The sequence below is a fragment of the Elephantulus edwardii genome, unplaced genomic scaffold (genome assembly GCF_000299155.1).
Source record: "Elephantulus edwardii isolate Elephantulus edwardi_28Jun2011 unplaced genomic scaffold, EleEdw1.0 scaffold00093, whole genome shotgun sequence".
Lineage (NCBI taxonomy): Eukaryota > Metazoa > Chordata > Mammalia > Macroscelidea > Macroscelididae > Elephantulus > Elephantulus edwardii.
In genome coordinates this window covers 2524194-2551017 of record NW_006399843.1, presented here as the reverse complement: position 1 = coordinate 2551017, position 26824 = coordinate 2524194, and the positions used below count along the sequence as shown (strand labels likewise).

The following is a 26824-nucleotide window of genomic DNA, read 5'->3' as shown; positions in this document are numbered from 1 at the left end:
AACAAAGCCGCGATAAACATGGGTATACATATATCTACTTGGATGTCATTTATGGTCTCTTTAGGGTATATTCCCAGTAGTGGAATTGCTGGCTCAAATGGTATCTTTATTTGCAACTTTTTGAGAAAGCGCCTCAATGCTTTCCACAGTGGTTGCACCATTATTAACTATATTTAATAGCAAATAGTAAAAGTATTTGACCGTGGATCACAAATTATGGCTAACACTGAGAAGAATGAAAATCTCAGAACACTTAATTGTGCTCAAGCAAAACCTAGAACAAGGAGCTATTTAAACAGAAAAAGAACAGCATGGTTCAAAATAAAGAAAGTTGTTTTGACAGGGCTGTATCCTTTCTCCATACCTTCCTATTCAACCATTCAAGAGGCTGAACTTGATGAAGAATGTGACATCAGGATCAGAGGAAGACTCAACAACCTGCATTATGCAGATGGCACATGGCTGTGTGTACAAATAGCATCTTTTGGGTGGAAACATGTATAGATCTCTTTATCATCAGAACTGATCAGTTTTCTATTTCATCAGGCTTGAGAGCAGGTAGAGGCAGAAAACAGGAATTTCACAGACATCAATAAAGCAGCACACAGTGTAATACACCCAAGACCAAGACAGTAGTGCTAGCAGCAGTGAGGCAGCAACTTAGTCCACAGCAAAGGTGGTGGAAAACGACACTGGAGTCACAGAAGAGAGAGCATAGCATCTTGGCCTAGGCTTACGGGTGGAGTGGGGAGCATGACAAGGGCAAAAGGGGAGTCACATAACTGGCAAAACTAAAGTGCTTTGTGGGAGCTCTGCTGACCTAGTGGCAAGAAAACTGCACTGCAGTTCAAATCCACCAGCTGCTCCATGGGAGGATGGGCAGTTTCCTCCCCTGCAATATACTGACTACCTCTGTAAACTCAATCTATGGCACACAGCCACAACGAAGATCTCTGTAACACTGCCTACCCCCCAGAGACCAAAGCCACAACGCTGAAGGTCAGAGAAAGGTCTGCCTGCTAGCATGGCTGACAGGAGGCTGTCCTTAGTAATTGTTCTCTTTCATGTTTCCAACTAGAATTGGAATCTGCTACTTCTCTAATAAACTCTGTAATTCTAAGTATTGCTGGTGAGTTCGTCTTGTCACAGGTACAAATTATCAAGCTCTGTGGAAGGGATGGCTAGTAAGAGGATGATGCAGACGCATGGGGCACATCTGACCTCACAGAATTGGTTTTGTGCTCCTGTTAGTGTTGCTGGGGATTCTTCCATTGATGGGAGTCCAGATTTTTGCTAATCCCACGCTCAGTGCATTGTGTTTAACACATGAACAAAATAAAAGGCGGGAAAGAAAGAAAAAGTACCAAAATTGATGTCAGAAGATTTGACATTTGCTCTAGAATGTAAGGAAGCTAAAGGAAGATGAAGGAAGCCAGGGAGATTTTAAGGGGCAGCTCAAGAAGACAAAGTATTACCATGAAGTGTAAAAAAAGCTGGAGTTTGAGAAGCAAAAGGGAAAAAAGCCCCACAAAAATAAGAGAAAAATACACAATTCTCAAGCTAAAAGGACTTAAGGAAAACAATTCAAGCCTCAAGATGCAAGACTGAAGGATTCTATGAGCATAAAAACGAATATGGAACAGTCATTGTACCATAAAGAAATGACAGTGAACCATTTTAGGAAATAATATGATTAAGAACCAAAGGTATCAAAGGAAGACATCCAGACTACATTGAAGGTACTGGCAAAAAGTAAGGCTCCAGGACCTGATTGAATACTAGTTGAAGTGTTTCATCAAACATTTACAAGATCTGTATCTGTTCCCATTAAAAAAATAACCCAACAGAATGCAGAAATTATGGAACATTTATCATCACACAAGTAAAATCTTGCTGAAGATTATTTAGAAACAAATGAAGCAGTATAGTCACAAAGAACTGCCAGAAGATCAAGCTGGGTTTGGATGAAGCCATAGAGAAGGGTTATCGATCACTGCTTACATTAAAAGAATACTGACTAAAAGCACAGAATATCAGAAAGATGTTTATGTTTTATTGACTATAAAATTTTCCATAACAGTATGGATCATAACAAATTATGGATACCAATCAACATTATATTTTGTTGCTTTTAGTTGCTGTTTTAATTTTTTTCTCCAAATATTTTCACTTATGCTGCATCAATGGATTTTAACATCTCTCATTTCCTACTCTATCAAAAAAACCCCAAGGCCCCAACTACATAGGAAGAGTTCTAATAATATGTGAAACTAGTTTAGATGTAAATGTTGAAATTTTTTTAACAGACATTCACAGATTTAGATACGGGTACTTCTATTGTATTCTAGGACTTTTACATTACTAGGTGATGATTATTCCTCTGCAATACAGTCCTTTTGGAGAGAATGCTTTGGGATCCCCTAACTTCACACTTCTAAAACTCAGAATAAAGTATCTACTAGAACAAGATTACACTTGGATCTAGCTAATATGTGTCATGTTCCAAGGTGATTCTTTTGAGATTTAAGTGCTAGATTATGTCTTTATAAACTCAGGTCTCACTTTAACAGGTCTATAAACACAGTGCCTAGCACTGGGGCCAAGCATGGGAGATGTGAAGTGGCACAGGATACAGAAAAGTTGAGATCTCTTATCCACAGGGTCACTACGAGCTGTGTTGACTTGATGGCATCTAACAACACAAACTCAAGTCATCTGTATTTGGGCCAGTCTCTATTGACAGTGTGTAATTACAAACAAAGCTCTTCCTGGATCGTAATCATTTAATATGAGAAATATTTTCAAACAGATAAAAAAATTAGACCAGACGTGCTGAAAACATATAGTTTAATTTTTTTACAATCTAATTTGAACCCAAGATATTAGTTTGGCCTTTTTCAGTCCAGGTAAGAGAAATAACCTAGGTTTAGAGCATAGCTCAGAACAATTTTTTAAAAAGATAATAATTTTTATTTTTTCTTTCAAGGGAACAGAGCCATAAGCATAAGCAAAGAATGAATTATCCTTGACATTTCAGGTTTGAACCAGATTTGGCTCATGAGAATGGTGGTCCCTTATGATAGATAAGCTTGTTCTTTATACATAATCTTTAGTCAAAGCCAAACTATTACTAAAAAAAGAAAACATATATATGTAGGGTTTTTTTAATAATACAGCAAATGATTTCTGGAATATATGGAGTGTCACTTGTACACCAGATAATAGTGAACATTCAGAAATATATTCAACACTGAAAGACTTAGAATAAATTTCAGGGCTAGCTTCATATGTTACATATATAAGGAGGCACTGGCCAATTTATTTTAAATAGATATAAACAATCCCAAACATTTACTAAAACTCATTAACTCAACAGAAAGTCTGGAATTGTAATAACGTTCCCAGTTAATCTCTATTATTTTGAATATTACTCCTCCTTCCCCACAAAGGAAAGGTAAATCATAACAAAACAGAAAACAGTTAACTGTTAGGATAAGGTAACCAAAACTGTACCTCTTACTGACCAGTTAGAGCTTTTCCAAACCCACACAGAGCCTAGGAGGTTTTAACTGCCAACTTTTCAGTTAGCTGATGACCACTTACTACTCGGCTACCAGGGAGCTCCTTTATGATACCTTTTTTTTCTCCAACAGGATTTACAGCTTTCTTATTTTACAGGGAATCACCACTGAGTGGAAAGCTAGAACACTTTATGTACATATTTACCATTTTCTACTTTATCCAAGTAGAAATGACCCCTAGTTTAGGGCATGTCTTTTAGGCCCTGTGTTGTTTACTAATCTATTTCTCCTTTTCAGAATGACTTGGTTTCAGGTGGTTTTTGGCACATCTCCAACTCTAGTAACCAGATTTATAAATGTACACTTACTCCACAGTTATTTGATAAAGCTTCTATTTATTCTGAGTAAAGAATTTTGATAATTAAGTTCACTTGCTTAATTGGTTACCACTGATTAGTCTTGGAGTAAGGATTTTACTTTCAAAATGTTTGTTCAAAAAAAAAAACAAAATGTTTGTTCAAGTCTATAAGCATTCTATAAGGGAATTACAGAATTCTGACACCATAATAACACATTTGTTTAAATAAATATTCACACAAATGTTCATTTACAATAAGTAACTTCTTTATACCTTCATCTCAAGATGGGAAAACAACGATTTAGGGATTCACAGAAAATGGACAATGAATAGTGGGAGATGTCTAAGAAAACATTAACTTTCTTAAAGTTTTTTATCCTCTGTTCATACTAAACCAAGATCATGAAACAGAAAACTTTAAACTGGGGTTAAATTTCAAAATCAAGTTCAATTCCAGTACTTTCTCCAAAAGAAATCATTTCCCCCACTTCTCTCTCTCCTAAATCCAAGCACACCTTAGGGAACTGTATTGTGAACGTCAAGATTATAGCTGTCTCCACAGTTCTGCCTTTGGCATGTCTTGGGAATATATTTATTACTAAAGCTCTAGGCCACATGACCTTTGACCAAGCAGCACACAACTTATAATCAGGTATTTAATTTTTAAATGTAATAATAATTGCATGTAATTGGCATTAGAAAAATCCAGTAATGCCCGTTAAAAATAACTTACTTGGACACATTCAAAATAATAAAAAGAACTGGTTAAATTTAAAATAAAAAGAACCACCGGCTTAATATAAATATCTGGTAAGAATGAACCAATGTGACCTAGGAGATATCAGAAATTCTTGGGCTAATTACAGCAACATAGTAACAGGTTTTTCAAGGTACTTTTTAAACTCAGCAAGCCACTGAGCTCCCACTGCTCCATCCACAACCCGATGATCACAGCTGAGTGTAACAGACATCATGCTCGCCACGTCAAACCTAGAGAAACAGAAACATACTCCGAATGACATCATTAGAGCTCAGCCCGTTAACCAGCCCAAATGCTGATTCCTACTCTATAATCTGAAACAAGTAACATTATTTTCTCCCTACCCATCATGTTCCCTATCCCTCCAATTCCGATTAACAATTTGAATAAACATCCAACTGGAGTATGGATCACCAAACTACAGTTAAACTACACTTGCACTTAACTTTTATTAAAAGTTCACTGGAATTTAGTCAGGTCCATTCATTTATGTAACCTAGACTGCTTTCACACTGCAATGCCAAGTGGAATACTTAAATAGAGACCATCAGGCCCACAAAACCTCAACATTCTACTGTCTCACTCTTTACAAAAGTGTGCTGATCTCTGATATAATGATGGCTTCTATTCTCAAATGGATTTACTGCATTTACTAAAATGAATAAGTTGCTATACTTAGAAGCTTCAGTCTCTACTTGTCTGTCATGAACTGAAATCCCAATATATCATATTAATGACAATTGCAGTCTTTCGTAAAAATTAAGACCCTAAAAAGGGATTAGTGTAATGAGGATGAGTTTACACCTCCGTCCCCATTTTGGTCCTTACCCTTTCTCATTATCTGCTGGAACAAGCCTATCTTCTGAAGCACCGATTGCCAAAATACACGCTTGAGGTGGGTTAATAATAGCAGAGAAATTCTTAATACCAAACATTCCTAAATTGGAGATTGTAAAAGTGCCACCCTAGAGGGGGAAAAAAATTTTAATGGATCAAAATGCTTATCAAAATAAATCATAAAAAAAATTATAAATGTTACTTAATTTATTTTCTAGTTTTCAAGATGTGTCAGTGAGAATACAAGCAGAATCAAAAAACAGTAAATTATGTGGTTAGAGAAGTAAATGATGCCTCACCTGGAACTCATGTGGCTGTAGCTTACCCTCTCGAGCTTTGGTTGCTAAAGAAACAACATCACTGGCAATGGTTTCCAGCCCTTTTATATGTGCATTAAATACAATGGGTGTGATGAGTCCAGCAGGAGTACTGACGGCGACACTAACATCAACAACGTGATTTCTATTGGAAAAGAAGGAAATGTAAACGACTGACAGCAGTACTTAGAAGGGCCTATGTGCCAGGCAAAGCAACAACCCATCCACTGCCATCAAGTCGGCTCCAACTCGGAGCGCCCGTCCACCAGCTTCCTGAGGCTGTTAAGTTGTTACCAGAGGCGACTGTTCACCTTTCTCCCTAGGAGCCTCGCAGGTTCAAGCTGCCTACTTTCTGTCAACCCGACATGTTATCCTCTATGTCACCAACACCCCTTAGCACCAAGATTGAAATTCTAAAAAATTTTTTTTTAAATTTTATTATTTTTGTGTGCGTGTACCATCAAATCAGATCTGACTGGTACAGGAGGAGATTGTCTCTCCTTCCCCAGTAGAGCATCTGGTGGATTTAAACCGTGCGCCTCTGGGATTGTAGTTGCAGCTCCTTGCCACTAGGCCACCAGAGCTCCCAAAATTCTAAAATATTTTAAAGCTAGCCTGTGTTACTGTTTGGCCAGAGCGATGTTTTTTCCTGTATATGTATTTTGCCATACCCATCTTGACTTGCACATTTTAAAAATAAAGGAGAAATGCTGCCACCCTCCAAACTCACATTTCACCTGGACTAAAACATGGAAAAATGGTTCTGAATTCAAAAAGAATTAAGCAACCAGAACCTCAAGGATTTCTAAAATAGGTGGGCTGGCTGGAGCCGAGTGCCCACAAGCAGAGATGGAGCAGAAAAAGGACAAGGAGCTGGGAAGAACTGCACTCTGGGGTGCTGAGACCCCAGGACAGTGTTGTCTTCTCCTGCATCATGAGCCCTTTCCTGCATTGGGTCCCTTCTCAAATTTTAGCACAATCAATAAAATACTTAAATTATAAAAGAAAACAACTACATTAAAGTTCATTAGAAAATTATGTGAAAACTAAAATCATTACATATGTGCTCTGTATTAACACAGTAACAAGATCACATTCCAGGGCTAGCACGATACTAGTTTAAGCCGTCTGTAACAACTTTAATATGGTAGGAAAACAAGTGACCTTACTGGTACCAGGCACAATACTCGGTGAATATAGTCATGACACAAGTAGTGTTAAAAGTATTTTTATATTTATAATAGAGGAAATGTGGAATTTCAGTTAAGAGGTTAGTGAGGGGGAAAATCCAATCATTTCCAATCCCATGCAAGTTCACAGACTCCTGAACTGTATCTTGGGAGTTTGTGGACTGTAAGGGGCCTACTGAATTGTTCAGCACTCATTAAGTTAAGAACTTCAGATCAAAGTATAGGACCACCTCCAACCAAAGAACTCTAGCTTTCAGCATAAAATGCACAAACTCCAAGGACCAAATCCTGTGCCCTGTAGGTATTAATGACTTGACTACAATTCAAAGTACCTTTATGGAGTTCAGTTCTTCTTTGACAACAGGGCATTGCCATGGGTGGAATTATTTCTGCTGTAAATGGCTTCTTGTTGTGTACTGTGGAATCAGAATGGACCCATAGCTGACTCTCCAGTGGGTTTTCAGAGGGAATTAATCACACAGGATGAGAATGCCCATCTTTTTCCTGTGGAGCAGCTGGTGGATTTGAACTGTGTGCCTTTGGGACTGCAGTTCAGTTTCTTAGCACTAAGTCACCAGAGCTCCCTAATGTAAATGGCTTAGGGACAGAATTCCATAGTAGAATTCAGTACTGACTCAGTAGCAGAATCCTTACCTTTCACTTAGGGACTCTCAGGTTTAGGTGCACCTCATGCGTGGCCACCATGTCTGTCAGTGGAGACTTGTGTTGCTATAATGCTAAAGAGTATGTAAGAGACTAGAAATAAAGGCCTGGCAAGCTACTTCCAAAATTTCAGACAGTGAGAAGAATCCCAGGGATCCTAAAAGTCCATCCACAACAGATCATGAATCATTTTGCTCCATTCCAAGCTACTTTACATGGAGTCGCAATTTAATTACAGCTCAGCAGAGGAGAAAGCAGACCTTGCATTGAGGGAGGCTCTGGACGCCTTAGGAAGCAAATCCATAGTCCCAGGACCACAGTCAACTGGCAGAACAGAGATCACTAATACAAACTACTTTGGTGAGTAGTGCCTGGGGTCTTAAAAGCTCACAAGCAGCCACCTACAATTGCGAGCTCTAATCATCTGAAGCAAAAAAATGAGAGAAAACATGGAGAACAAAATTCAAAGTCCTACTTAAAGCTGCCTTTCTTGGAGTCGCCCTCATTTTTATCTGTACCCCCTCTCAATTAACTTTTGAGAAAAATGGGTATTCCTTGCCTTGACCCCCAATATAACCCTGGTGTCAAATTGAGACTTTTCTTCATAACCACATTCAGAGGCTCTTCTGCATCTCATTGCCTGCAACCATAGGTCTTGAGCTTGAGAGGGTGAATTTGATCCTTTCTACCCCCACCTCGCCACCCCCAAACCCCCGATGCCTTCTTCAGTCGTCTTTCTCTCCCCAAACCCCCGATGCCTTCTTCAGTCGTCTTTCTCTCAGCCTTGCCTTAACCTGGCATTTGGAATCCAATCACCTGCATTTTTTATATTGTTAAATGCCAGGAATAAATGGTCTTTGCTTCTGTGTAAATTTCCTCCAGTGTCCATATAATATTGCTTAGATAAAAAAGCTAGAAATGACTTCCTCCACCATCTTGCTTTCCTGTGACCCGCCCGTGACCTTGTGCTGGATGGCCTTGAGCCATGAAGCTGCTAACCAGAGCCAGGACCCTCTTGCGATTTAATTCCCTCAAAGTTGCTCCCAGAGTCAAAGCCGCGGCTGCCCCCAGAGGAGCGCTTCCACCACCTCAGGACCTTGAGTTTACCAAACGGCTTAGTGATTGCTTCCCTGGAAAACTATGCCCCTGCCTCAAGAATGGGCTTGTTTATTAAAGCTGGCAGCAGGAATGAGGACTCCGACAGTTTGGGAACCTCTTATATGCTGCGTCTTGCATCCAGTTTGATCACAAAAGGATTATCATCTTTGAGGATAACTCATGGAATTGAAGTAGTTGGTGGTAGCTTAAGTATAAGTACAAGGGGACACATGGCTTACACTTGTGGAAGGCCCGCAGGGTGATGCTGATATTCTAATGGAGTTCCTGCTCAATGTCACCACAGCACCAGAATTTCGTCACTGGGAAGTAGCTGCTCTTCAGTCTCAGTTAAAGATCGACAAAGCTGTGGCTTTCCAGAATCCACAGACTCATGTCACTGAAAATGTACATGCAGCAGCTTACCGGAATGCCTTGGCTAATTCTTCATACTGTCCTGATTATAGGATTGGAAAGGTGACATCAGAGGAGTTAACATTTCTTTGTTCAAAACCACTTTACAAGTGCAAGAATGGCTTTGACTGGACTTGGTGTGAGGCACCCTGTGCTAAAGCAAGTTGCTGAACAGTTTCTCAACATGAGAGGTGGTCTAGGTTTATCTGGTGCAAAGACCGTGTATCCTGGAGGTGAAATTTGAGAGCAGGGTGGAGACAGCCTGGTCTATGCTGCTCTCATGACAGAAAGCGCTGCCATAGGAAGTGAATGCGTTCAGCGTGCTTCAGCATGTGCTCGGTGCAGGACCCCACGTCAAGAGGGGCAGCAACGCCACCAGCTCCCTCTAAGAGGCTGTTGCAAAGGGAATTAACCAGCCATTTGATGTCTATGCTTTTAATGCCAGCTACTCAGATTCTGGGCTCTTGGAGATCTACACGATTTCACAAGCTACAGCTGCTAGAGATGTCATCAAGGCTGCCTATGACAAAGTAAACGCGATTGCTCAGGGAAGCCTTTCAGATACAGTCATCCAAGCTGCCAATTAACAAGCTGAAAGCTAGATACCTAATGTCGGTGGAATCTTCCAAGGGTTTTCTGAATGAAGTTGGATTCCAGGCTCTAGTTGCTGGTTCTTACATGCCGCCAACCGCAGTCCTTCGGCAGATTGATTCAGTGACTGCTAGTGACATCAAAAACACTGCAACAAAGTTTGTTTCCGGCAAAAAATCAATGGCAGCAAGTAGAATTTGGAGCATACACCTTTTGTTGCGGAATTGTAATAGTGAAGTCCATATTACATTAAAGAGCTGACCACTGACTCAACTCAGCGGCAGACACATAGAAGTCTGAAAAGGCTCTAATATAATATTTATCTCTTTTTTTTCAATGAGGTAAAATATCTTAACGTATAAATGTGGGTAATTATTTCCAAATGACCCAATGTCAAGAAAAGATTGGTGTGTTTTTGTTTTTGTTTTTTTAAATAGGCTAGAAATATTGAAGGAAGTTGCTTCTGGCAGCCAGCATTTGGCTAGCATTCAAAATGTTCCTTCCCCTGTTAGCTAGGGGTTGGTTGGTTTTATATGAAAAGGTTTTTCTTCCTGAGTTCCAAGGTCAAAAGTTGAGGCTAATATAGTCAAGCAAACACTATACTTTTCTATCTTGAATTCTGAGCCCTGTAATTAGAAAGCCTTAGTATGGTAAGAAAGAAGTCTAGTAGTCACATAAACTGGGTCTGAACCTTTGTTCTGTCACTTGGGAGCTGTGTCAGCTTTTGTAATACAGTTGACATCTCTGAGCCTCAAGCACCCACTCCCAGCAAAATAGATATAACTTTTTGTGAGCTTATAAGATTTAAGTGAAATAACTTATGTAAAGAGCCTAAACTTGTAATACGTTAAGCTCTTAGATTTGTTTCATTTCCTTCTTTCTTTCCCAGGGGATGGACGGGATCTGAACAGAATTTGAAAAATACTAAAGTCTGTCTCTTCTATCTTAAAACAAAACCTCTGGGTTGGTTGTTTTTCTGTATTATCTGAAAAACCCCTAGTGGTTTCAGTCATCCTTTTGGGCTGTTCTTGCTATTTTCCCTTTCTTGTTGTGTTCTCAGGGTAAGAGACAAGAGGGCAGGTGATTTGGTTCAGAGAATAGGGTCTCAGGGTCAGCTGTAGTTGTTATATGCCTTCGAGTCAGCTGCGACTCATAGTGACCATATGTACATCAGCTCGGGAGCCTGCCCTGTCCTGAACCAGTCTCACTGACTCCGAAACATCTACCCTCATTACCTCAGTTACTGTATAAATCCATCTTGTCCAGGGTCTTCGTCTGTTGTGCTGTCCCTCCACCTTTCCAAGTATGATGTCCTTCTCCAAAGACTGGTCTATCCTGGCCACGGGCCCAAAGTATGTGAGATGGAGCTTCAAAATCCTACGCTCCAAGGAGAAACTTGGTTTCATCCTCTCCAAGACAGACTTATTTGTTTACTTGGCGGTCCTATATTCAGGACTCTCTATATTAACTGAAGCTTTCTTCTTTGTTGTACTTAAAAATTGACAGGTCTTTAAAGGTCCCTATGTAAGATGTATTGCCATGTGAAAGTCTGCTGTTAGGGACCTCTCCAAAGTACTGAAGAGCAATGGTGTCTCTCTGGAGACTAAGGTGTATCTGATATAGGCAGTGGTCTTTGCTATCATTTGTTATGCATCAGAGAGTGGGACAGTGACTAAGGAGGATAGAAGGAGAATTGATGCCTTCGAGCTGTGGTGCTGGATAAGAGTACTGAGGATACCATGGACTGCTAGGAAAACAAACAGATTCATCCTGGAAAGGGTTAAACTGTGCAGCTTCTTGGAGGCAAGGATTCTGAGGCTCCGTCTAACATACTTTGGACATGTTGTGAGGAGAGACTGGTCCTTAGAGAGGGACATCATGCTTGGTAGGGTGGAGGGACAGTGCAGCGAGGAAGGCCCTCTATGAGGTGGATTGATTCAGTGACGGGGGTAATTGGGATGGGTGTATCGGAGACGGTGTGATTGGCATAGGACAGAGCAGAGTTTAGGGCTGTTGTACATAGGGTCGCTATGAGTTGCAAGCGACTTGACAGCACATAACAACAACAACAACATGTATATACTTTTCTCTGCTGGCAGGGAAGAACTCTGGGTCCTGGTTGGCTCACCGGAGGCCTTTGACGGGAGCCGAGGGAAACTTGAAGCATAGGTGGACCTGCTGCAGCCATGTTTTAATTCATTTGGGCCCTCGGGCCTGATTGTTATTATTTTTGAAATGAACGCTCCTAAGTGTTACAGCACTCTTCTGTTATTTCTCTGTATTGAGTTAACTATGGATTGCTGTGATACTGAACGCTGTGCCATTGGTCTGTCAAGTGCCATAATGGTTACACATGGTTGACATTATCTGGTTAGCTAACAGATTAAGACAGGCTTGGAAGCAGGAGTGGCATCCACTTCCTAAACATACCTGTGGAAACTTTATAAACTTAGAGAAAGGACAACAGTTATAGAACAAAGTTAAAGTCTTGTTTATGTGGTTAGAAATAGATGGCACTTAACAACAACAATATTGCAAAGCCTTCCTCTTCCATTTTGGACTTCCAATGGCTTGATGCTGTATGAAGGCACTCTTGAGGGTCTGTGTAGATTGTTTTCTACAATTTAAGCCTTGTGTTTAGAGTCATTAAGACCTCCGGGAGGATACTAATTTGCTAAAAACAGTATTTTTTTAAAAAATTAAGTTACTTCTATGCACACCCATGTTTATCACAGCTTTGTTCACAAAAGCAAGGAGCTGGAAACAACCTAAGTGCCCATCAACAAATGAATGGATAAGAGAAGCTGTGGTATATTCACACAATGGAATACTATGCTGCATTGAAAAACAAGAACTCATGCAATATTATTCAAAATGGGTGACCCTGGAGGACATTATGCTGAGTGAAGTATTTCAGTCACAAAAGGACAAATACTGCATGGTGCCACTGTTGTAAAACAGTACTGACACTGGGGCTGGGGGGAGACTGAGAAAGATGGGTTCAATAACGTATATTGCACTGAAACAGATGAGGGAGAAAACTGTTTAAGAGGGATATGTGATTAGGTATTTTTGTCATGACAGGAGTCCAGAGTGAAGGCTGCATATTGGAGTGGACCTGAAAGGAGGGATTGTAAACTTTTCCAAGAGGGTAGTGTACTGGGGGAGGGGGGAGGGAGGGAAGAAAAGTCCAACAGTGAATGAATAGAAATCCAAAGTCTCTGTAAATTTTCATTAAAATTAATATTAAAAAAAATTTTTTTAAAAGAAGAAAATTAAGTCACTTCTAATTAAGTGAAATTAGAAGTAAGAACTAAGTCTGCTTAGAACCAGCAGTACTGTGAGGGCTGAATATTGGTATATAGTTCAGAGTCTATGCAGTGAGCTGAATAGGCCCTCCAAAAGAGAAGTCTCTTTTTAACCTTTGGAACCTATGAATGTGACATTATTTGAATGAGGCTCAGTAAGAATGTAGATATTACATTAAGGATCTTAAGAGGATTTCATTGTGGACTTCTCAAGTAGCTTCTATATCCAATGCCAAGTCTGCTTTTAAGAGAGAAGACACAGATGCAGAGGAAGAGGACATGTGAAAACAAAGGCTAAGTTAAAGTCATTGACCCAAAGCCAAGGGCCACCTGAGGCCACCAAGAGCTAACAAAAGCAAGAAAAGACTCTCCCTCAGAGACGGTGGAGGTAGCAGACCTGCTAACACTCTGATTTCACTCTGGCCTCCAGAACTGAGAGGATAAACCTCTGCTGTTTTATGCTTTCAAGGCTGTAATGATTTGTTATACCCATCCAAGGAAAGAGATAGTCTACTATAAGGAACATTCAGACAAGCTCTCAAAGAAAGGAGTGACAAAAAGAAAAATTAGTATTGACAGATTACCTGTTATGTTTAACCAGAAACATTTTAGTTCTCTTCATGAGTTTGAAAAAAAGGAAAGCGAACAATAGTATTGGAGAAGATGTGTAGAGACAGGCACTCATACACCGTCGATGGAATTGTAAAATGGTACAACCACCCTGGAAGGAAGTTTGGTGTCTCCTCAAAAAGCTGGACATAAAAATGCCATAAGATCCAGCTATTCCACTGCTATACCCCAAGAAAATCAGAACTGAGGCACAAATGGAGATTTGTACAGCAATGTTCATTGCAGCATTATTCACAATCGCAAGAACATGGAAAGAGCCCAAAAGTCCAACCACAATTGAAAAGATTGAGAAACTGTGGTACATTCACAAAATGGAACATTACACAGCACTCAGAAGCAACAATGCAGAAAATTACTACATAATTTGGGAGGGACTGAGGAGCATTATGTTGAATAACTAACCCAGTCCCATAAGGACAAAAAGTGCATAAGATCATTATTGGAGAAATAGAATAAAACGTGTCTGAGGACGCAAGAAAGGGGGAAGGTGGGAGCATGGATGGGGGAAATCATAGGGTTGCACAATTTGGTAAGTGGAGGAAGGAGGGAGTAAAGTAAATGGGAAAGATCCAGTGAGGATCTGGAAAGACAGGGTAACGGTGGCCATAGTTTAATGGTGATCAATTTTACAAGACATAATGAATGCGAATGATTGTATGAAACACAATGTAAATGAAGGATAGTATGAAACAGTGTATATGAACTTTGTAAGCAAACCAATATTAAATAAAAATTAAAAAACAAAGAGTTTGAAAAGAAATCATGGTGTACGCGTATACAGAAACTATAGTTAATTAGACAATCAGGTTAGTATTCATGGTAAAAAAAGTCTTCCTCTCCTTCAATGACTCTCTATTTAACCAAATATGTTCTCTTTCTCCAGGGACTGGAAAAACAAAGTTGTTAGGTGCCATCGACTAGGCTCCAACCCCTAGTGACCGCATGTTTAACAGATCAATACATGGCCCAACCCTGCATCCTGCTCTCAATCTCTGCAGTGCTGAAGCTCACTGCTGTAGCTACCGTGCCAAACCAACTCGTGGAGGGTTGTCTTCTCCTTCTGTGACACTATTTTACCAAGTACAATTAAGGGATTTTTATCCTTTACCCAAGAACTGGCACCTCCTCATAACATGTCCAAAATATCTTAGACAAAGTCTACCATCCTTGTTTCTGAGAGGCATTCTGGCTTCAAAGTCCACAATCAAAGTTACTGCCATGAAGCTGGAACCAACTGATAGCTAATCTTCCATTCGGTTTTCAGAGGATGTAAATCACGTGGAAGGAGACTATCTTTCTCCTATGAAGCAGCCAGTGGATTCAACATCCTTTCTTTGGGTTGTATTGGATTTCCTTAAGCACATGTCCATATGGGACTCAAAGGAGTCCCTGGTAGTGCAGTAGGCTATGTGTTGTGTTGCTAAATAAAAGGTTAGCAGTTCAAACCTAATAGCCATCTAGGAGAAGATGATGAGGTAGTCTCCTCTTATTAAAGTTCAGTCTCAGAAACCTGATGAAGGCCCTCCATAAGCTGGATTTGACCTGATGGCAGCAGTTTTTTGGTTTAGTTATTCATAGTATATAACATGGTCTAATGTGAAAGGCATAAATATATTAACAATAACAGACTGAACCAAAATTTATGCCATCATCATTTTGGGAGGATGGTAGGGGAGTGTGACTATGTGAGTAAAAGGGAAGTAAGAGCTAAATCTTAACTTTTTTCACTAGAAGTCAGGATAAATATAAAGATAAATATCAACACTCTTGGCACCAGCAGCCAGGAAATTAGAGGAGGTATTGTGATGGGAAAGTCTCTGCTGTTAGGGACTCTCTAAAGTACTGAAGAGCAATGGTGTCTCTCTGGAGACTAAGGTGCGTCTGATACAGGCCATGGTCTTTGCAATCACTTGTTATGCATCAGGGAGTTGGACAATGACTAAGGAGGACAGAAGGAGAATTGATGCCTTTGAGCTGTGGTGTTGGAGAAGAGTATTGAGGATACCATGGACTGCTAGGAAAACAAACAGATTCAATCTTGAGAGGGTTAAACCGGGCTGCTCCTTGGAGGCAAAGATTCTGAGGCTTCGTCTGACATACTTTGATCATGTTGTAAGGAAAGACTGGTCCTTGGAGAAGGACGTCATGCTTGGGAGGGTGGAGGGACGGTGCAGGAGGGGAAGGCCCTCTAGGAGGTGGATTGATTCGGTGACTGGGGTAATCGGGATGGGTATGTTGGAGACAATGAGATTGGCACAGGGCAGAGCAGAGTTTAGGGCTGTTGTACATAGGGTCACTATGAGTCGCAAGCGACCCGACGGCGCTTAACAACAACAACAACAACAACAAATATCAGTAGAAACCACAGTTCAAAGTTAGTTGCCTTTTGGGAGTGAGAATTGGATTAGGAGTTGGGGAAGGTTTTCGATCAGTCATGTAATAAAAAATTCAAAGTACATATTATTATTTTGATAAAAACTAATTCAATGATGAGTCCACATATGGAAAAAGCCAAGGTTCGAGTTAGGATCCTGACTCCAATCCCCGTTCTGCTACTTACTCATGAACTTAGTGAGGGAAAGATAGGCAATCTCCACTTTTGTGATTTAGAGCCTCTGTTAACCAGCTGGAGGGTCAGTTATGAGTTGGTTCCGACTCAATGGTGCATAACGGCCACCACCACCACCACCACCACCACCTTAACTAACTCAGGCAGTTAGTTAATCCACCAAGTTGTAGCATCTTCACCTATCGAATGTGAGCAAAACCACCTTCCTCTTAAGGTTGTTATGAGAATGCAAAAGTCATTTACAGAGTATTAACTAACACTGTGTTCTTTTCCTCTCATTTCCTTTTCAATTTTTACCCCTTAAAGCTCAGCAGGACTCATGGTGAATTAAGACATCTACTTCAACCATGTTTCATGAAATAGTTATCAGCCTCTCTCATTGCTCTCAAGCCAGAAGTAACACATAGCTAATGCTCCAGAAGGTTTTCCAAGGCTATAAATTTCAAGGGAGCAGACTGCCCATGTTTCTCCTTGGAGGATTCGAACAGCCAGAGAAGCTCAGTCTTTGGGTTAGCAGCAAAACTCCATATGGACTATGCTACCAGAGCTCCCTACTGTTAACTCAGTTATATATATTTTTCACACTGATCTCCAATTCTCAAACTCATACAAAGACTCTGTAGTCTTTACTAACTAAATTCAGTGTCATCCCACAGTTTTCTATCATTTTCACATATGACAGTTACCTCCTCTTCACCAGAGGACAGTCTTCCATGTCTTCTTACTGTCCCTTCACTCCTAACCACAGCTAGATAAAATAAGAAAACTGCTGAAGGATACACACTTTCCCCAGGGGCATTATACTTACTGTCTTATAACTGTGTCCAGCCAAGAAGAATTTGCTTCAGGAACTTTTAAACACGCCAAAGCAGAAGCTTTTATGATGAAATCATTGACTGATATTTTGCCACCACTCTTTTCTATCACCTGCAAAGACAAGAAACCATTATAGTTTCTTAATTTATTGCCACAAAAATGGAAACTTTGAGGGAAGACAGGAGAATTTCCATACAGGCCTCTGTGCAAGGAGCAAAAGGCAGAAGTACATGTGAGTGTCAATCACTCTTTCTACAGCAGAATGAGCAAGGGTGAAAGCAGGAGAGATCAGTGGGGCTGCAGAGGAGCGACCATGCAAAGCTTTGCCAGCCACTGTAATAACCATTGCTTTTCTTTTTCATTTCTTTGAAAAGATTTTCTTATCACTTTCTCTTACTTTAGTCATAATGCTGTCTGCTAGTTCAGACCCTGATCACGGCCACTTCATACCGAAGTACAATGACAAATACAACTAACTTCTACCACCAATCTATCTATCAGACTTATCTTTCTTAAAATACTGGTATCATCACATCACTTTACTGAACAAAAACCCAAGATGATTTCTTAAAACAGATAAATTCATCAAGTTCAAATTCTTCTGTGTGTACACCAAGGTCTTCTGTAAAGTGACTTAGTGCATATCCATTCTAGGAAAAGTAACCTTCTATATGCTAAGGACTACCAAAAGAAGAACGAAGTCTGTCTTGGAGGAAGTGCAATCAGGGTGCTCCACAGAGGCTAGGATTGAAAAACTCTGTCTCCTACACTATGGGAATGTTACCAGGTAGGGCCAGTCCTTGGAAAAGATATGCTGGGAAAGGAAGAGGGTCGGAAGAAGAGAGGAAGATCTTCCATAAGATGGACTGACCCAGAAACTGTTAACAATGGGCTACAGCGTATCAGGGGTGGTGGGGACGGTGCAGGATAGGAAAAAGTTCAGAAATGCTGTTCAGAGGGTGGGTAGGAGTTATAGTTGACTTGACAGTATCGAACAACAAACTTCTGCTTCTGTTCATTTCATCTCACTTTTAAGCACTTCTTAAAAACTTGTTGCTGTTGTTATGTGCCATCGAGTCACTTGCAACTCATAGTGACCCTATGTACTCTATGAACTCTGCTCTATCCTGAGCCAAGCTCATCATCTGACACATCCACCAGTCACTTGAGTCAATCCATCCCGTTCAGGGTCTTCCTCTCTTGCACTGTCTCTCCACCCTCCCAAGCATAATATCTTTCTCCAAGGACTGGTCCCTCCTTGCAACATGCCAGATGGAGCTTCAGAATCCTTGCTTCCCAAAAGCAGCCTGGTTTCACCCTCTTCAGGACGAACCTGTTTGTTCTCCTAGCTGTCCACAGTATATTCAATACTCTTCTCCAGCACCACAGCTCAAAGGAATCAATTCTCCTTTGACTCCTGGTTAGTTCCTCTTCATTCATACTCATGGCAAATCTATGTGTTTTGGAGAGCTTCATTCTCTAGAATTCTCCATACTCTGGCTGTGATCTCTTGGAAGCAGACCACTAGGCCTTTCTTCTGAGGAGCTTCTGGTGCGGCTCCAGTTCATTGGTCAGCAGCCCAGCACTTAACCATCTGCACCACTCAAGTAGTCCTTATGTACTTTTTACCATTATGATATTCCCCAGACTCTCTATGAATTCTGAGTTCTCCTCCTCTAAATTCCTGTAACACTCAACATCAAGTAATGTGATTTAGCAGAAAATCAAGGGACAATGCCATTTGAAAACAAAGTTACAAATAACATTTATCCTTTCAGAAAAGTTGGTGGCTCTCTCTTTTTATTATGTTAGCTTGCAAATCAGACCACAGCCTCATGGAGAAGACCACACCTGATGCTGAGGTCTCCAAAGTATCTTCAACACTGTGTAGGTTCTTGATATTTAACTATAGAAACAAGGCGCACACACATTTCTTAGGGGCCAATTCACTCTCTCACTGTTGCCAAGCTGGAACCAATTCATAGGCGACCCTCCAGTGGGTTCTTGGGAGGCTGTAAAATGCACTGGAGGAAGAGACTGTTCATCTTCCTTCCTTAGAGTCACAAGTGGATTTTTTTTCTGGCGGGGGTGGGTGGGGGGGGGAGGTATTACTAAATAGGATCCGAATGGCACAGGAGGAGACTGCTCCTCCTTCTCCAGTGGAGCATCTGGTGGATTCGAACCACATGCCTTCAGGACTGCAGTGCAGCTTCTTGCCACTAGGACACCAGAGAGAGCTCCCTCATAGGTGGATTTAATCTGCCGGAGAGGCACTAACTTTGATTCGCCAGCATAATTCCCTCTGGACGACGCCATGAGAGGTCCTTTAGAGACTCGGTGTTTGTATCATGGTGACTCTGCACTAAATTAAAATTTATCCACAGCAAAGATAACTTAAGTAAATTTTAATTGAAATTAGCAAATGAAAATTCTTCAGAATGTTCTACATAATTGGCATATTGAAACAAATTCTACTAGTAAGATATAAATACCGAGGTGAAAAACACAAACTTCTACCTATTTAATATGGTTGGAAATTATAGACCTTTTACCTTATTAAGTTCTTTCCGTACTGACAAAACTTCTCCCATATTTACATCAATAGAAAGGTAGTAATGAGGTATGGTTTGCTTAGACTGCATTAACCGCTGTGCAATAACCTGAAACCAAAGAGATTAAAAAATTGGTTATGGACTTAACTTTAGGCTTTACAAAATTGAAGGATTTATCATGCACGCTTCACTTCACTAATGATTACCTAAGTATTATTATAGCTGGAATATTTCATCGTAGCTTAGAGGTATCTGGTATTATTTAACCAGACACACTTATTTATCCTAAATATTCAATGACCAAACTCATCATCCCTTAAACACAGCTTCAAAATCCACAACTGCTTAAGAAGCTTCTCAGTGCTTTTAAATCAATCAGTCAATTAATCAATCAATCAATGTAAAAGTACCCCCAACAGTTATGGTTTCAGATGATGGTAACACACTCTTACCCGGCGAATGTTGCTGATTGGGATGTCTGTGAAGACACCTGTAGGAACTGGTGCCACTCCAGGAGCTGGAGGAGACACAGCAGCTGCAGGGGCCTATGGGAGAGGGAGAGAAGAATACTCTTAGTGACTGCGGAATAATCTTACCTTGGGCACTGAGGGAAGACTGACAATGACTCTTACAGCCAACCAAAGACTTTACAGAACAGCAGTTTTTTCTATCTCTAAGATGCAAAGGAGACTTATTTTAATAGGAGTTTTTTGGGGTTTGTTTTTTTTTTAAACTTAGGATTCTGAAAACAAAGACTAGTTTGTTGCAAAGTAATTTTGTTTTTGCAAAATTATTTTCAAGAAAAGCAATAAAAGTATTTTTGAAGGAACTAATAGAGAAATATACAGGAGATTCTGAACTGTGTTGACATTAAAATGACAAAATATTTCATATTAAAAAATAAACATCTAGAAAAAATCATTTTCCTTACTTTTAGTGAATTGTCTTTACAGAAATCAGTCATACAGATTTAATCCACTTGCAGACACACACCTTAAATACCAATAAGTCAACCTGCAAACATGCTTTTGAAAATGTAAGTCAAATAAGGATGAGAACTATTAGTAAATATTCAATATAGCAACTGAAAAACAAATTTGTAATGCATATTCAATGTAGTAATATTCCTATCATCTTTGATTGTGCATAAAAGTGATGTCCCATAAATTATCCAGGTCCATTTAGGCTTCTCCAGAAGTTAAGTGCAAATGCTGTAAAAATGCACCCAAAACATGGGAATATCTAAAGATGATGAGCATTACAGGGTTTTACTTAGATGTGCAACATTTGAGCTTAACACACTAATGAGAGGGGGAAATATTCCCTCACAGTTCAAATTTGTAAGGGCCTTGGATCAATTATACTTCCAACCCACTGAAAGAAGATAAAAAGACACCACATTCTGGTCAATTACAAGAAAAAACATAGGAAACCATCTAATTTGATAGACTTTCTAAGGAAGAAACAAAAAACCTTCAAATGCAACTCACAGGAGCAGCTTTGGTAGGCACAAAAGAGTCAATGTCTTTTTTGATGATTCTGCCATCTGGTCCGGTTCCTATAAGAAAAGACAAATCATGGGAATTGAGTGCATTATCCACTTAAAAGGCTCAACAACATCCTCCCCTAAGGGATCTCTGTCAGACACACTTGGAAGGTACCACCACCTTCAATCCTGTCCCCTAAAGCTTGCCTTCATTCATTTCTTACTCATACAAAGTACTTGCTTAATCTCTCATAGTTTAAAGCAAATGAGACTTTTTCTCCGTTTGTCTTTCAAAGATTTCTCTAATAAAACTACTTGATTCCCCTCCCCCTTATCTTGTTTACTCTTAAAGTGAGAAATACCCTAAGGATAATGCAGTTTAGTATAGTTTACACTTTCAAAAGGAAGATGAGCTACCCCTTCTGGTTAGCTCCAAAATACCCTTTTGGAATTCTGAACTAGACCTCCTTTAGGATTCATTTGGCCATAAAGAAATCCCTTTGTAGAGAATTAATGGGTATGATAACAAATGTTTTGGACAAACTGTGCATGTTCTTTGGATTTTTTTCTCAAGAGGACCAAAATCGTTTTGGGTGCTGGTCTCAAGAGGACAATTAAGCCGTAGATACAACTTTTGCCTGCAGTTACCTTATTTTTAGAGCACTCTATCTTTATTTGTGTGTTCTCTATCCCATTCTATTTCTGACAGAAGCCTACTCTAAACTAGCTTGTGTTAAGGACAATGAAGGAACAAAGGCCTAATGTCCTACATGAAGAAGGATCTTGAAAGTTCTCTTAGCATGCTTAAATTAATTGATTCCATTTTCTTCCCTCCTCCCATCCCAACCACTTAGGATTAATTTTAGACCCAACTACATAATCCTGAACCTTAATTCTAAGAAGATCCAGAATTAAGTTATTAGAATACCTTTTACACTGGCCCACTTCTAGAATAAAATTGGCCAAATTGATTCATCTTCCCCCAAGGCAGACTTTTAAAAGGATTCTCGTGGTGTGCAGTTCTTCCCAACTCCTGTCCTTCATTATGAAAACTGAGGAGCTGGCTAGGATTGTTTTATCCTCACCAGGAGCTCTAGAACAGAGGTGGCAGCATTCCCCTGTTAGATACCCCTCCTTTTAAAAGACAGAAACCATAACCTCCCCTTACAACCACGGTGGGCCTGGCCACCACAGCCCCTCAGAGGAAGAAGCAAGCTTAGCCACCCACAAGAATTTCCTGAGGGCTGGGAGTTATACCTTTGGGCCTAGTTTTCAAAGGAGGTATAACAGGCCACTGCACTCAACTAGGAGTAAGAAACGGTAGGATATTTAAAAAAAAAAAAAACAAAAAAAAACAACTAACACACGACCACCAAAAACAAACAAGAAACAAACCCATTGCTATCAAGTCGGTTCTGACTCTTAGCAACCCTACACGACAGAGGAGAACTGCCTTACAGGGCTTCCAAGGGTATTAATCCTTACAGGAGCAGACCGCCTTATCCATCTCCTGCAAACTAGCTAACTTCAAACTGCTAACTTTTCATCATCAGTTCTCCATTTAATTCACTGCATCACCAAGGCTCCTCAAATATAAACTAGACAGATGACCTCAGTCAAACCTCATTGGGTCTTCTATAGGATGAAGATTATAGCTGTATCAGCCTCTGCTCACAAGAGAGCTGTGAGAATAAAATGACAGTGATGTGAAAGTACTTTAAGAACATGATTTCCCCCAAATTTACTAAATAATCTGACTCTGTAACATTCTCCTTATTATCATCTCCTATGGCTTTAAATTTCACACTTCAAGTTCCTCCTTGCTCCCCATAGCCACTTTTCAGTCATGTCCTTCCTTTCTCCTTTCAAAAACCTCAACTCCCTCAGAAATTCCCAACGTAACCTACTTCCTTCCCTCTTTTGTTATCTTCCATCTACTAAATCATAATTACTTATCTTTCTTAAGATTAATTTGGAACATGGACCAAAGTCCACTTAGCTTCCAAATTCTTTTGGTTTTCTTTATCTTCAACTTTTCCTTTCAGCCTAAATAAACCCCTTCAGCCTCCAGGGTAGAATTTTAGACAATGTTCTAACTACACCTCTCTGAAGTTAGCTCTTTAGTCTAGACTGTCCTCTCCACTCTGCAACCTGATCAAGACCACCGCTCCACCAACCACCCCCTCTACTCTCAACTATTCTCTCCCTCTTGTCTTCACTCCGTACTCAATTTCCACTTCATAGATGACCATTATAATCGCTCCCATACAAAATTAGAAAGCTTTGACTTTCTATGCCAACACTACTGTAGCTCAATGTTGCTGCAGTAAAAAAAAGGCATCCCTGAACTTAATGACTATACCATAAATTCAGTTCTAAGCCTAAAATGAACGCACAAAACTGCCCCTGAAATACAATTCTATTTCACTTTTCATTCTTATTACTTTGTAACTTCTCTAGTCTCACACTCACTCATCCTCAGCTGATACTCTCAATTCATGCTTGACTGATCAAAAAGAGGCAAAAGAATAAGTCTCCTACCACCAAAGAATAACTCTTCTACCACCAAATCTATAAATCCATCCCATGTTCTTTTCCCCTTTCTTAAATGCATAGGGTGCCCCTAACTCCTGGCCCATACAAAGAACTATTTGGCCCAAAATGTCAACAGTGGAAGAGCTGAGAAACTGTACTTGCCTCATTCAACTATCTCTCATCTTAAAAGGCCTCTATAAACATGCATTTTCCAAGGTTTACCTCTATTTCTATACTTCTCTTTATATCATCTTGATTGAACGGTCCATAATACTATCTCTACTTCTTCATCCACTTTTCAATCTTTAACCTATCTAGACAGACTTCCTATCACTTTTCTTCTGAAATTACTGCCATCAAGTACCCACATCCAATACTTAGCTATGTGCTGCTCGTTCTCTAAAATGCATCTCTCCATTTCTATTTCCACTTTCACCATCCTAAATTATCATCAGCAGCTCTGACAATAGCACCTTAAAGAGTAACCCATCTCCACAAAGTAGGCAAAATCATCTCTTAAAAAAAGGAAAACATTTTGTCACCTCTTGCTTAAATCCTTCAACAGCTCCCAACAAAATATGAAATAAAATTAAGATAATTCATCATTACTTTCCAAGGTCCTTTACATTTTCACCTTTATTTCTATCCAACTTCATCTCCCACCATTACCTTCTCAGTTCACGTGCCTCCTCATGTGCTCAAACATGCCAGGTTCTTCCTCCCCTGAGTCTGTGCTGCTGCTGCTCTCTCTGCCCAAATACTCTTTCCCTTGTTCTTCACATGGCTCACAGTGCATTCATTCTTCATCAGGTCAGATCAAATATCATCACATCAAAAAGGGCGTCCCCAACCACCCGATCTAAGAGCAATCACGACTGCACATTTATCCACCTGCCACTCACTAGGAGGTGCTGGTGGCATATTCCATAGGGAGTTGCACTGTTAACCCAAAAATGGTCCGTCTCTCTCTGTGGAGGTTTGAATCCACAAGCAGCTTCGTAAGAGAAAGATACCCAATCTCCTCCTGGGTGATTGCAGAGGGTCAGCTGTGAGTCAGTTTGACTGAGCAGCAAGTTCTTAAGAATCACTCACTAGTATATTAACAGTCTTTCTCTTATCTGGCATTTAAATGATGATTTAAAATCTAAGTTATTATCATTATAGCTAATATGTGCATATGCATTTTCCAGACACTATTTATCTATAAACATTTAATTTTCACAAATTTTTGAGGTATTATTTTTTACATGCACACAAATAAACTCAGGGGGAAAAAAATTTAAGATGATTGCCCAAGCTGGCATATGACAAAGCTGGGATTTGAACCCAGCCATTCCAGCTCCAGAGCACTGGTTATAGAAGCAACTCAACAAGTAAAATCTTGTATTTCATTCGTCTTATGGACAAGTGTCTGATGCACAGACAGTAGTCAATATTTGTTGAAATAAGTCACTGAGCTCTGCCTGTATGACAAAAATAATGGGATTTTCCTACTGTATCTTTAGCAAAACAGCCAATTTTGTTAAAACATCTAATAAACAATCCTCCCTTACTTGTCTAAATTCTTGATCTATAATAGGTAACCAAATCTTTCTCTTCATTTAATCCTCACACTACATAATAAATGACATTACTGAAAGAGGATTACAATGGAAGAGCATGTCTTCTAGTATTTTAAGTAATCCTCCGGGATCTGGAAGAATCCACGGCATTTATAGCTGTATCTTGGGACTGGTTTGCCTTCCAACCAGAAAACAGACTGCAAACTGATGCTCAGCAGCACTGAGAGTACATAAGTGAACAATTACAACAATAATCAGACATTCCTTTAGTAATTGAGGATGGCACTGCAGCAATTCAGAAGGCAATGTAGGGCAATGTGTAACGGCGTTACAATCTAGAGTTAAGCTGATCTAGATCCAAATCTCAACGTTAGAGAAAGGCAGAATCTCTCTAAAAGTTTTAGTGTTTTGTGGAATTTTTTAAAGTATTAGTTTTAATATCTAAAAATTGTGGATGACAACTTTACCTCCAAGTTGTAGTATTAAATGCTAAGCTAAATGCCTAGCACACAAGTCATTAAAAGAAGTTTCAAGAATTTACTCATTTCAAAAAGAAGCATCTTAACTACCTTACATTAAACTGTGGCTTTAGTTAAAAAAACATTTAAATGTAATCACATGAAAATGAGTTAAGCACTGGGTCATTAATGGAAAGGTCAGCAGTTTGCCTGGACTGTACTACATGAAAAAGGCAATCTGCTCCCGCAGAGATTTACCACCCTGAAAGCCCCAGGGGGCAGTTCTGATGGGTCCTGTAGTCACTGAGTCAGAATTGATGGCAGAGTTTGTTTTTGCTTTCTTTATGAGCTCCTGGTCTAAGTATTTTCCCTGTTTTATTTCATTTATTCCACACAATACTGTATCACATAAAGCAAGTATTAACACTTTTTACACATGGGAAGACAGGTTAAGTCACGGTCTCATTCTAAACCTTAAGCTCCTATGACTAAGCTAAACTTACTCTTTGGAAAAGAAAGACGAATAAAATATCTTCCCCAGCCCTCCGGGAGCATTAGTTCAGTTTGACATGAATGTAATTCTTTTAAGTCACTTCAAATTAATCCAACGTCATGTTTTGTTTTGTTTTGTTTCTGGCTTATTACTTAAGTCAGTCAACCAAACATATAAAATGTCTTCTTACATAATCAAGTTCTATAGACCTGCCTGATACCTTCAGTCATCACCAACAACTAAGCACACTTCCATATGAATAGAGCTGAGGGAAAAGAAGGTATCAATACAGTACAGACAAACCCCAGACAGATTAAAAAAGAAGAAAAGTTTCCCTATTCTGTAATGGTAGCAAAGAAGATATTTCCCATCCTTACAATTCTCCCCACTATGCCATTACATGTAAAACTATACCTGCTAGGCTGAAATCTAACTACATTTTAACATAACAATCCCATTCCACAGAAAGAGACTTACCTTTTACTTGTGTAAGGTCAATCCCTTTTTCCGCTGCCAATTTTTTTGCAAGAGGGCTAACAAATACCCTTCCCTTTGGTCCAGCAGGAGCGGCTGCGCGAGCAGCTGATGGTGCAGGAGTTATAGGCTGGGGAGTTGGAGGAACAGGGGCCACCTTTTAACAAAAGTTACAAATGGTTAACTCACCACTGT

General features: G+C 39.8%; 1 protein-coding gene and 1 pseudogene across 1 annotated transcript in view; one reads left to right on the top strand and one right to left on the bottom strand.

Moving 5' to 3' along the window:
• Positions 1-4739: 4739 nt before the first annotated feature.
• The window catches only part of DLAT (dihydrolipoamide S-acetyltransferase), a 30545-nt gene continuing 8460 nt past the window's right edge, over positions 4740-26824 (bottom strand). Inside the window, exons 7-14 of the mRNA XM_006890776.1 lie at positions 26633-26786; positions 21112-21179; positions 20074-20166; positions 19622-19729; positions 17062-17180; positions 5776-5938; positions 5468-5604; positions 4740-4869 (exon numbers count right to left, since the gene is read on the bottom strand). Of these exons, the coding sequence (XP_006890838.1) occupies positions 4740-4869; positions 5468-5604; positions 5776-5938; positions 17062-17180; positions 19622-19729; positions 20074-20166; positions 21112-21179; positions 26633-26786 (972 nt within the window). The remainder of the gene's footprint in view (positions 4870-5467; positions 5605-5775; positions 5939-17061; positions 17181-19621; positions 19730-20073; positions 20167-21111; positions 21180-26632; positions 26787-26824) is intronic.
• LOC102871911 lies at positions 8632-9976 on the top strand (annotated as a pseudogene).